At 38.4% G+C, this 12,780-nt stretch overlaps 1 protein-coding gene across 1 annotated transcript in view; it reads right to left on the bottom strand.

The window, feature by feature from the left end:
- Srbd1 (S1 RNA binding domain 1) overlaps positions 1-12,780 on the bottom strand; it is a 177,796-nt gene that overhangs the window by 75,718 nt on the left and 89,298 nt on the right. Inside the window, exon 15 of the mRNA XM_041631103.1 lies at positions 5,864-5,955. Coding sequence (XP_041487037.1) covers positions 5,864-5,955 — 92 coding nt within the window. The remainder of the gene's footprint in view (positions 1-5,863; positions 5,956-12,780) is intronic.

The raw sequence follows: 12,780 nt of genomic DNA on the forward strand, positions 1-12,780 counted from the left end.
TCATTCTTTAAATAAAGCTTAGGTAGTAGGGTGCTTCTTGCTTTAAAGAGTATGGGGATATTTGCTTCAAATAATCTTACATTGCTACCAATATGACACAGCTAATATTCTTATTAAAAGTAGATTGGATGTTAATAATAAATGGATGTTAGAATATTAAAAGGCAACCATGCTATGCTGGTTAGTAAATACATTTGGGTGATTTAAATATGGCTGTAGGGTATACTGAGTCTGCTCTGGAATCTACCCACTTAACCACACCCCTTTCCACACATCACAATTCATCACCAAGAAACCTGAAGTACGGAAGCCTACTGCTATAGAAGCGTCCTAAAATACATACATATAAGGAAGCAATCTAAACGGAGTTACCAAACAATAGGGGAGTTGATGTGCTAACAAGACCTATTTTGCCACCAAGGATAAACTCTGGGGCCAGGAAAGGGTTACATCTTGTTGAATCATGGCCAAAGGGGTCCCATGAAAGCCTCCAGACATCACAGGTACTGCCCAGGCTATTGGGTACTTTCACATCCCCATGGTAAGGCCCTATTGCTGAAAACAACACTTGCCTATGTCATCTAACATGGAGAAGTCCAGCTGGTGTCTAACTAAAAGCTTGCCCCCCTACTGACTAGTGTTAATGGGACTGGAGGGTACCCTGCATGCTACTAGAGAAGAAAGGTACTAATCAGTATCTCTCAGTTACCGACACTACCATCTAACACAGTCATGTGACTACAAGATGCACTGGTGTGACAGCTGCACAAGAGTTATAGGAGGAACCAACTACTTTATGATTCAATTGAAAGCCCACTCCATGAGATGGAACCCATACCTGTAGCCAAGAACCTGAAACTAGGGAAAACCTACTACTGTTATTCTGCTAAAAGAATATGGCAATGAAATGACCCCTAATGATAGACTGCTATGTCCATAGATCAGTGTCTTCCTCAACTCTCATCAGAGAAGCTAACATAAAGACCCACAACTGGACAATGTGCAGAGAATGAGAGACTTTGGAGCACTTAGTCCAAAATAGGATGTCTTCATCAAAGCCCTCCACTCAAGGCTCAGAAATCTATGTGGAAGAGGAAGCAGAAAGACGTTAAGAGCCAGAGATAATTATTCCAAGTAAACAGTTTAAACAGTATCTTCCAGACACAACAGGTCTGATATACATACAAACTCACAAAGATTGTGCCAACACTCACAAGACTTGCACAGGTTCAAGCCAGATTGGGCTCAGCATTGAGAGGGGGTGGAGTGCACATGGACCTCTAACCAAGAGGCTATCTTCATTTGATGCCCACTGTCAAAGGAAAAGTCAGTTTTTTCCAAAGGAATCTCACTAGGTATATTTACTGCACCTCAGAGCAGGCCCCCAAGCCCAGGAGTAGTTAGTCAAAATAAAACAAACATTACTTTGTAGACTTTTTTTTAAAATATCCATTTTGCTTTGAGCATTTTTAAACCTTTTGCTTATTTTGATTTCCAGTTTTGGAAACAACTTTTCTGTTTTTGTTTGTGTTTGTTTTGTTTTTTTTTTTAAAGAGAGAGAAAGAACATGAAGACAGGTGGGTAGGGTGGAGAAGATTTTGTAAGAATTGGGGGATGGAAAAAAATGATTAAAATATATTGTATGGAAAGAATTTATACAAAAATTAACTTCAAACATTCTTTCATCTACATCATGATTTTTATTCAACTACTTTGTTATCAGCTCTTACCAAACATTCACAAAATTTTATATTTAATCTAATTTGTAAGACACTCTTAGAAGGGAAAGACATTTACTCTAATTCTTATGAATACAGGCCTGAGAAAACTTAAAATATTGGGAAGTACTATTATAAATTCAATAAAAAGATATAAATGATGATAGTAAGGGATACTGTGACGAAGTTAAGCACTAGAGTAGTGGGTCTCAACCTGTGGGTCACAATCCCTTTGTGGGTTCAAAGACCTTTTCACAAAAGCTTCATATCAGATATTTACATTATGATTCATAACAGCAGCAAAATTACAGTTATGAAGCAGCAACAAAAATTATGTTGGGAGTCACCACAAGATGAAAAAATGTATTTAAAGAGTCACAGCATTAGGAGGGTTGAGAACCACTGAATTAGTAAACAGTCTTTCAACTTTGTCTTATTATCTAATAATAGTAAACAGAAGTGTTGAGGTGGTTTGAATGAAAATGGCCCCCATAGGTTAATAGAGATTGGCACTATTGGGAAGTGTGGCTTGTTGGAGTAGCTGTGGCCTTGTTAGAGGAAGAGTGTTAATGGGGGTGGGCTTTGGGGTTTCAGAAGCCCAAGCCAGGCCCAGTGTCTCTTACTTCCTGCTGCCTGCTGATCTAGATGTAGAACTCTCAGCTCCCTCGCCAGCACCATGTGTGCCTTTGTGCTACCACGCTTTCCTCCATGATGATAATAGACTAAATCTCTGGACTGTGGGCCAGCCTCAATGAAATGTTTTCCTTTTTAAGAGTTGCTGTGGTCATGGTGTCTCATCAAAGGAATAGAAACCATAATGAGACAAGTGTTTGTTTCTAAAGTCAAACATTCATCTCATTTTATCTCTTTCCTTCTCATTAGGAAGTATCCTAGTTAGTTTTTTGTCAACTTAATACAATGCCTCCAGTAGAGTGGACTGTAGGGCATTTTCTGGATTAATGACTGACATGAGAAGGCCCAGTTCACTGGAGATGGTGCCACTCTAGGGAGGTGATCCTGGGTTCTATAAGAAAGCAGACCGAGCAAGCCAAGGGGAGCAATCCAGGAAGCTGCATCTCTTCATAGCCTTTGCATCGGCTCCCACCCCCTGGTTCTTTGTTAACTTAGCTTTATGTTTTCAGGTTCCACTCATGGCATGGCATGTCTTAGTACTTCACCCTTTCTATGGTTGTGCGGAAACAATGCATTTCCTTTATGTAGTCCTCGCTGGTGGACATCTGATTGTTCCCAGCTTTCGGCTACTGTGACAGGTGTTTAAGTAATGGCTTGAGTTCTTCTTTTCCATGTTTGAGTATATACCAAGGAGCACAACTGTCAAATCATGTAGGACTTCTGTTTAAACTGTTCTCATCACTTTTTAAACAGACTTTCAATCAACCCTCTTCCTTTGGACCCTTCCCAATATACTTCCAACAGTGCCCACAACACTCCTGAGTCAGTAGGTGTGCCACAATCTTCTGGTTAGCTGCCTGTGTGTGTTCTAGTATGCTATCTGCTGTCTTAAGATTCAACATGGTGGGAGCTGGCTCACTCACTTATGTCTCATCTGGTTTCAGGTTTCAAAACTTGCGTCTCTCTCATCTCATTCTTTTTGGCCCTTGTTTTTATCTGTTCATGTTTCTATCATTTTTTTTTTAAAAAGAATTTCAGAAATAAGGGAAAGAAAGAAGGCAATATTCACTCTCCAGTGTTAATTCAGAAATCTACTAGTTCTATCAACTGAATGTTAATACTTCTCATTTGCTTTACTGTGGGGGATATAAACATTTAATACAAGAACAACTGTTTTCAATACGCTGATAAGGATGTCATTATGATGGTTATTTCAGATACATTTTAATACTTTTAAAATTGTTATAATTCTGTTATATTCTAACACAGTAAATTTATAGAAAGTTTATATAAATCTGTTTTCAGTTGCTATAACAAAATTCATGACACTGAGTCACTAATTTAAAAAAAAAAGCTCATTCAAATTCAATTCACAGTTGTAGAGTTAGAAAAGCTAAGATTGATTTGCCTCATCTAATTTGGCTTCTGGTAGAAACTGAATGGGTTATGGCATGGAATAAAGAGAAAAACCACATGCTGAAGAGGTAGAGAACAGTGTGGCCTCTTAGGAAAAGCTGTCTGTCCATTCTGAAGGTGATAGCTTTATGGTTCAAACACCCAGGACTAGGCCCCAATTCTCTAGGTAAGGGTCAACCATCTATCAACAGTGCCATGATAGGGACTGAACTTGATTGAACTTGACTGATCTTAATCTGGTCAGAAACTACATCTAAAGTATAAAAGTGGTTAGAGGTCTGAAAGGAAATCATCCTGGGTGCAGATTACCAGGAAACAGCAAAATGTTGGGCAAAAATGAGGCATGAAAAGGAAGTGGGCCCTAGGAACCAAGACTGGAGTCTCTAAGCTTCTTAGACTATTTCCTTAAAGGACATACTTTGAAGACTTAAGTGTCTTGATAAAATGCTTTGAGTTGGAATAAATCTCATCACTTTCCGCATAGATGCAAGCTGAGCTAGCAGGAAGGTGTATCTGCAGTGAGTTACAGACTGAAGACACAGCTGGTTACACTCTCACATCAGAGTCATAGAAGCAGGCAGAGAGCGTCATCTTTGTCTAATCTTCTCTCTTCAGAAGGCATTAATGGACACTGTAATATGGTTTTCACCTGTAATTCTAGCACACTTGTGCACCTGCATAGCTCAGTAGTTAGGATAAAACATCAGTTTCTTGAGAAGTGGGGAAGCCCAGGGAGCTATTTCCTCCCAGAAATTATGGCAAAGGTATTCTTTCCAATACTCTGTTGAAAGATAAAGCCAAGTTCTAGAGTTCTTCTACTTTCTTTTTAAAACTATTCAGACATTCTACATACAAATATTACAAGCACACTCACAAAATGTATGCCGGCTAAAGCCTTAATTTTTTTTCTTCTGTAAAGTGGGAAGGATCTTGGTGAAGAATCAGGTGCAATGTCTCCTGCACCCTGAGTAAGAGAGATAAGAACCACACCTCCCTCACTGATGGCTATTCCCACTCCTACCACAGTCACCCACAGTACTGTTCCAAGGCAAGCTCCATGTGAGACATGGGAAGGAGGTTGAGCTGCAGTGATAGGGGAGCCATCACAGAAGAAGCAAGATTTGAGAAGATAGTTTACCTAGGAAATTGTGTCATTTCAACAGTTATCTAAAAGAAACAACAGGGCCGGGCGGTGGTGGCGCATGCCTTTAATCCCAGCACTCGGGAGGCAGAAGCAGGTGGATCTCTGTGAGTTCGAGGCCAGCCTGGTCTACAAGAGCTAGTTCCAGGACAGGAACCAAAAGCTACAGAGAAACCCTGTCTCGAAAAATCAAAAAAAAAAAAAAAAAAAGAAACAACAGGGTCTTTCAGATTAAAAAAAAATTAAACTTTGGATCAAAGCAAAAATATTTCCAGATATAGAGTTAAAAAACTAAAAGTCAGTGAAAATATTTTAGGACAAAAATTAAAACATCAATTTTTAAGAAAGTAACATAGTTATTCCCTTTTACACAGAAAATTACTCTAAAATTTTATTTATACCAATTACTTTCCCTAGATGTCTCAAAGTATTTTAATTTTCAATTACAAAATTTTAACTATTCTACATCGTAGACATCAAAGCAACCAAGTACAAATAAAAGAAAGGCATGCTTTTTAAAGTAATGCATTACCATGACAGGCTCAATCAGAGACCAAGAGAGAAGATTCGGTTGCCAAGCATTTTGCAGTAAAACAAAGTCTATGTATGTTTACATTGGAACTGCATGTTTTTATATTTCTGCTACTTACTGCCAAGAAAATGCAATACTGACTACTTAATAGTAATTATATTTTCTTGGTTACTGAACTCTAGCATCTAATTTTAATAAGACTTTTGTGTTAAATTTTCATTAATTCTAGAGTACTGCAAGGTATTTAAAAACATAAGAGCACTATTCTTCATGTTTTTCATAATTCCTAGTATTAGTTTAACGCACATGAATGTGCCAAGTCTTATAGATGTGGCGTTGCTTTTATGTAAAGTATTTGGTTGTCACATAGGCAAATGCAGACTATCACAATTCCACACGGTGTCATGGAGCATGTCTACTCACCTGCACTCCTCAGGTTGGGGTCCAGCCCCGGCATCTCTTTGTTGGCTTCCGGGCTGACACTATAGATGGAGGCCCCTGCTTCACTGACGATACTGAGGAAACAGAAAGTGGGAACATTATTTTCCAAACGTTCCATCTGGTCAAAGAGAGTAAGTGAATGAAACTAAGCATTACAAGAAAATACCAAGGCAAGGTGCTCTCTGCAGAGCTAAACAAAAACTACAATATCAACTATTCCACCATATAAGTAGCACTGAGATATGCTTATCTGCCTTTCTGTAGAGCAAAAACACAGGCTTACTGCTCCTGTATTTGGGAAGCACTCTTGACTGACATTTATGAATTCCACTGGAATCAATCACCCTAAGCATCTTGGGAAGTATACAATTATAGGTATGGCAGTTATGTGCATGGGTGGACACACAGCAGAGGCCACTGCCATAACACTATTGTTATTACCTGGTTCTAGTTAACATACAAGAAAGAGAAAGGTCAGATGGGTCAGCATCCTATCAGGAGGTTCAGAACCATTCTTTGAGCAAACCTGAAGCTTTCACTTCGGGCAGGCACTCAGGCATCAGCTCATCATTTCCTCACTCAGTGCACCACACAAACCACACTTCTGTCTCCTGTGGCTCCAAACATTATACACCACAAAGAGAACAACCTCGCAGACACCACTGGTACAGTGTTTGACCAAACATTTTAAATTGGAGTTCTCGTTTAAGACATATAAGCAAAGACACACTATTTACTTTTCAGCACCCAATAGACCCTCAGCTGTGTCACATGACCACCCACATGTGAGGATTCAGAGAGAATCATGTCAGTGTATTTATTCTTCTTTTAGCGACCTCTCTCATTCTGGGTTCCTCAAATTCCACTTCAACCACCTGAGACAAACTTTGATAATCTTTAACATATTGCCCTTTGCTATTAATCAAACACTGAGAAATCAAAGGGAAAACTCCAGATTGAAATGTGACAACTGTAAGTCAGAAACACTTGAGATTATGCTAGAGCAGCAGTTCTCAACCTGTGGGTCTTGACCCCGTTAGGGTTAAGAGTTCCTGACATCCTACATTATGAATCATAATGGTAGCAAAATTACAGTTATGAAGTAGCAATGAAGTGATTTTATGGTTGAGGGTAAGCACAACATGAGGAACTGTATTAAGGGCCACAGGAATCAGGAAAGCTGAGAACCACTGTTCTTGAGAGTCTGAAGACAGGAAACAGAAGCACTGCTGTTGGAAAGCATGGCTGATGTTCGTTCCTTAGGAACACCACCACGAGGATAGTGTAAATGGTAGCAGAGCAAACATTTTCTGAAGCACAAAACCAAGTCCTCCACAGAAATAAGCTTAGTGAGTCAGGTCCTATTTATAGGTAGGCAATGTGCTCATGGTCACTGCTGAGGAGCCAGAGAGCAACCATGCTGGGTCTGTATCCTACCCTGCCTGGTCGCCAAGGCTGAGCTCTGCACCCCCACAGCTGAGGGGACTATACTACTCTCATTGACATGAGAGTCCAGCTCTGTCAGCACCTTTCCTAAGATCCACTGTCTTAACAACAGGTCCCTAAGAACTCATACCTTCATCTAGGTATGCTACATCTTCACCTAGAACCCAAACAAAAACTGAGTTTGTTTTCTTTAGAACTTAAACCATGTCCAAGATCAATGAAATTCCTTAGCTTGAGCAAGTTTAACCTAAGAGAAAATTGTGTTTTTTCCCTCCAACGTAAGATCTAGATTATCCTCATCTTCTGCTGCATACTGATTAAAGATAAAATGCAACATTAAATAAAGTGAAGAAAACACAGGCCGGTGAAGTAGGTCGGCAGATAAAAGCGTTTGTCACCAAGCTTGAAGACCAAACTGAGTTCGACGAACTCAACTGCCAGAACTCACAGAGAAAAAGGAAAGAAGTGGCCCCTGAAAAACCGACTCTGACCTTCACTAGCGAGCCAAGGCACACGTGCCTGCATGTTCTCACGATAATAATAAATAAAACTTAGAAATGTAAGCCCCATGAACTGAAGGATCTTGGTGTGGCCCAGAAAGATGAAGCTAATGTCACACACATTAGGAGGGACGTCACGTTCATTACAGCCATTCGTAACTGAATGACCACACAGTGAGCAGTATTTTAGTGAAAGTTACATTTGAAATGCTTGTGTTTATGCATACTTTGCCCTAGAAAAATGGGTAAAACTACCACAAGAGGACACTACTCAGGGGCCAGCTATGGAAAGCACCATTTCAACACAAACCAAACTATCCTAATGAAGTCCTTTCTAAAAAATTTTAACTATTGATGGGCTGCAGCCTGAACCCATTATTAAAAGAAAATATTTTTAAAAAAATCTTTCTACAAATGTACTTTATATCATTTCCAGAAATTTCCAAAGTTATAACTATTTAAGTGTAGGGAACTTAAATGGTAAATTAAAATTTTAATTAACTGTGGCCTTTACTAGTACGGTACCTGAAAATTTACCAAATGATTCACTGTCTCTTGAAGGTTATAATTCTCAACAAACTGAGGGGAAACAGTTGTAAAGAAAAGTACTCAGATAATAAATATTCCTCCAAATTCCATACTGCCACTTCTTTTAAACAGAGGAATACAAAACAGATGTGACACACTGCACCCAAAGATTTTCAATTAACATTAATATTAAATCAATACAAAATGTAGAAATTTTCATGTGTCATACTTACTGAATGGGCCCAATAAACAGTTAAGTACTAATTATGGATCATAAAGCTAAATAATCTAGACAAAGAGAAACTTACAACACTGATTATTCCAATATAAAACATATACACACCTAAGATGTGTATGTGTCTAAGATCAAAACAAATCAGAAGGGGCTGGAGAGATGGCTCAGAGGTTAAGAGCATTGCCTGCTCTTCCAAAGGTCCTGAGTTCAATTCCCAGCAACCACATGGTGGCTCACAACCATCTGTAATGGGGTCTGGTGCCCTCTTCTGGCCTTCAGGCATACACACAGACAGAATATTGTATACAAAATAAATAAATATTTTGCCGGGCGGTGGTGGCGCACGCCTTTAATCCCAGCACTCGGGAGGCAGAGGCAGGCGGATCTCTGTGAGTTCGAGATCAGCCTGGTCTACAAGAACTAGTTCCAGGACAGACTCCAAAACCACAGAGAAACCCTGTCTCGAAAAAAGCAAAAAAAAAAAAAAAAATCAAAACAAATCAGAGTGGTGATAATTTTTCCAAGAGAATTTGCTGAGAACAAAAGCTATAATTTCCCTCTCCCACTGTTTCATTCCTGTTTCAAGTTCAAGGGCACACACTCAACAACAGAATGCGTGTCAGATTTATCAGACATCCTGTTTAAATTCCGTCTCCCAGTCAACTATAGGGAATTATCCCAATGGTCTGTCAAATTCAGAAATATGAAGAAAATAACATTGAACTTTGTAAAAGTATCATGTGTAAGTATGTACTGAGAATTTTACTTAAAAAGTAAGTTTCTCTCCAGCATAAACCAGTATTAAAATCATAGCAATTTGATTAGTTTATATATTTGACCATAAAGTCAACAGGAGTAACAGAAACTTACTATGTGGAGTATTTTAGGAGAAGAAGTTGCACATGAACTAACACTTTAAGAATCTCACAGTGAAGATCCTTTGAAATATACAGCTAAGACAAGCACCTAAATGGAGACATTTGACATCTTGAGCTTGTAATACACAAAGGAATATTTTAGAAGCTAACGTGGAGTTACATTTCCCCAGAACAGCATGCTATTATGATGATTCTCTAGAATTAAATAGGCCATTTTAGAAATATTTTACCTAAACCCTATTTTGGGGTCTTCTGTGTCTTTTAATTTTTTTTAAAAATCAAGCCATACCTTCACAACCTAAAAAGTCAGACATCTACAATATAGAAACAATTACGTTCAATTCACTAAAAAACTTCTCCCAAAACTCTACGTAATAATACTGTATTTTTTGATTCCTCTAGTAAAATTCAATGATGGTGTTTATATAAAATAGATCATAAATCAGCAGCTGATTCTTTTCTTAAAGAGTTACTTCAGTTTCAGAATTGAAACCTCTCGGCTCTAACATGACGGACTGTTTTGATAAAATCTTGAGAGCACATGTCTTAGTGACTCAGATCGTAAGAGAACGTGGTGCCTTTTGCTTTCTTCTTTACAGACCCAAGATGAAAAAGTGAGATCTTCTTCATAAGGAAAGCTTGGGTTGTTAGTTTTTCCTGGAGCTACTAACAGTTTTCACATCCATTAGAGAGCTACACGAAGCCTCGGCATGAATTTCTTCCTCTTTCCCCATTTTCCAAATATGAAAATAGCTTTGCTGCTTCCTCTGATGTTTAAAATAAATCACTTGCTTTCTTATGTTAGTGGAAGAATTTAATTCAAAAGTAATTTGCTTAAATTAAAAATGTAGTTACTGAGCTTACAAAAAAAAAAAAAATCAGCCAAGGCATGATTACTCCGTTAATACAGAGTGCTGTGTTTCTAATTGGTCCCATGACTGTGGTTCCTTCTTTTTGTATCATACCTCTGCCATGCTGAAAAGCTAGCATTTCACTCAAGTCTTCAAAACAGAGACTGGAAGCATCCAAAGAGAAACTGAATGCGTCCATGAATCTCAGTCCTAGGAAACACAAGGTCTCTGATTTTGTGCCTTCTCTTGGGCTCTTTTCCCGCTGTTTGTCTATCTGATCCAACGTCACTCTGGTAGTTTTTATTTTATCTTAATTCTATTCTATTTATTTTATTATTATCGCTAAAAAATACTAACAACAAATTGATTCCTTGCTCTGGCCATGAAGTAGTCTACTATGAAGTATGAATGGATGGATAGTGGCTTCTATTTTAAAAACAGGTAATAAACCCAAAACTCAAGCTGCACAAACAGAAGCGCTCCAGGACTTGATGCTTAAGGAATACAGCCAAGCTCCTTTAAACCCCTTTACTTACTGGAGCTTACCATTTCGGAGAGCTCTAGATCACTAGTTTGTCATTTTGAACACAAAGGCAACTTAGTTGGACATGGTAGCACACACCTATAATTTCAGCACAGGGGAGGCTGAGGAGGAAGACCACAAGTCAGTCTAGGCTATGTAGGGAGATTCTCTCTCAAACCCCAAACAAACAAACAAACAAACAAACACAGGCAATCTGTTTATGATCAGGAAGATAATGGGAGAAAAACTCAAACACTGGTAAGGACATTTAACTATAAAGCTTGGTGATAAAAACTTGAGCTAAAGTTATAAAAACTATCCTTTCTTCTTGACTTAGCAATAATTTTAGAATTTATATGAAACAGATTAAGAAACACAAAAAAATTAAACAGCACTGTTCATAGTCTAAAAGCAACCAAAACTAAATGAAAATCAAAATGCTTCTCATTTAAAGGGTTCAATGAATAGCAAATTAAGTTGTTAATCAAAATTATTGTCTAAAAGATTAGACTTCATGTAAAATATTTATGATAAATTATTAAATGAAAAACTAACAAAAAAAACTGTATGGCCATAAAAAAATTGAGCTTTAAAGTATATGTATAAACAAAAAAAAAAGCTTCATGTACTATGTGAGTAGTACCTAAACAGAAATTATTTCTTTTATTTTCTGCAATAGCCCAGTAATATTTAATATGTAATTTTTAAAAAAAGCTTAAAATTTAAGTATAATTTCTAAGTGATAAGGAAATCTGCTATTATGGATAATATTTTTAAAAACTGCCAGGTTTTAAAATATTCTACTTCAACTTAAATCTGGATAGACAATATTTTGTTGGTAATAACCTCTGAACATCACCTTTAGATTATTGTAAACATGATATTTTAATGGTTGCATAAAAGGAAGGTAACTGAGCAGAAAACTCATATTGTCAGTTTTACACACAGGCCAGGTGGGAAGCAAATGCATGAAGAAGACTTTAACAGCAAGGACAAGTTATACAGACCTAAGTTTCCATCACATCTTATCCTTCTCACTGCTTACAATATTAAAAACGAATATCCATTCAGAAGCACACCAGGAAGACATGTGTGTGAAGAAAGCAGCAAGGGTAGAAAAGGAAAGAAAATACATCTTATCTCCACACCTTATCGTCACATTTCAACAGCACGGCAGGGCTGCCTTTGTCTTTAGGTGTGTAACACTAGCACCATCTGGTGGTGGGCAAGCCAGGGGCACCTCTTCAGTTACCAAAGTCTTTAGCAGTATTTCAAACAAGGACATTTTCCTGAGACCAGCATTAGCAACGGTACAGTTACCATACAGAGGGCCCACAGTAAGTCTGGGTGGATTTAGAGTCTACCAGCCATGAGACCTCCATGTACTCCCAGATGGATAGCCTATCAATTGCCTACAGAGCAATTTCAACACAACTGAGCTCTGCCTTATTCTCCTGCAGTGTCTCACTGCACAGTGAATGAAAAGCATACTTTCTAGGCAAGAAGCCTAAGGAAGGCAGATCACAATTAATTTAACAACTACCAAGCAGAACTTGAATGTGGAGTTTGAGTTCCGTGGAGTTTGAGTTCCTCGGAGCACTAGCAACCAATCTTCTCCCACTATTCACAAACAAAACATCCACTAAAATAGAATAAACCAGAAAAGCTAGGTACTGTGCTCAAGCCTGTCATTCCAACACTTGGGAGGTGGGTACAAGAGGCACAGGAGCTGAAGCTTTAGCCTTGCTACCATGGTGAACCAGAGCCGTCTAAGCCTCATGAGACTGTCTCTATAGGGCTCAGAGAAATGGTTCAGCAGGTAGAAGAGGTCAGTTCGCAGTGCCTACATCAGACAGCTCACAATGCTCCAGGGAATCTGATAGCCTCTTCTGGCTTATAGGCACTTTTGCATGGTATGGACACTACACCAACACACAT

Source organism: Microtus oregoni, unplaced genomic scaffold, assembly GCF_018167655.1.
Source record: "Microtus oregoni isolate MIOR12 unplaced genomic scaffold, Mior012 000036F_ref0000092, whole genome shotgun sequence".
NCBI lineage: Eukaryota > Metazoa > Chordata > Mammalia > Rodentia > Cricetidae > Microtus > Microtus oregoni.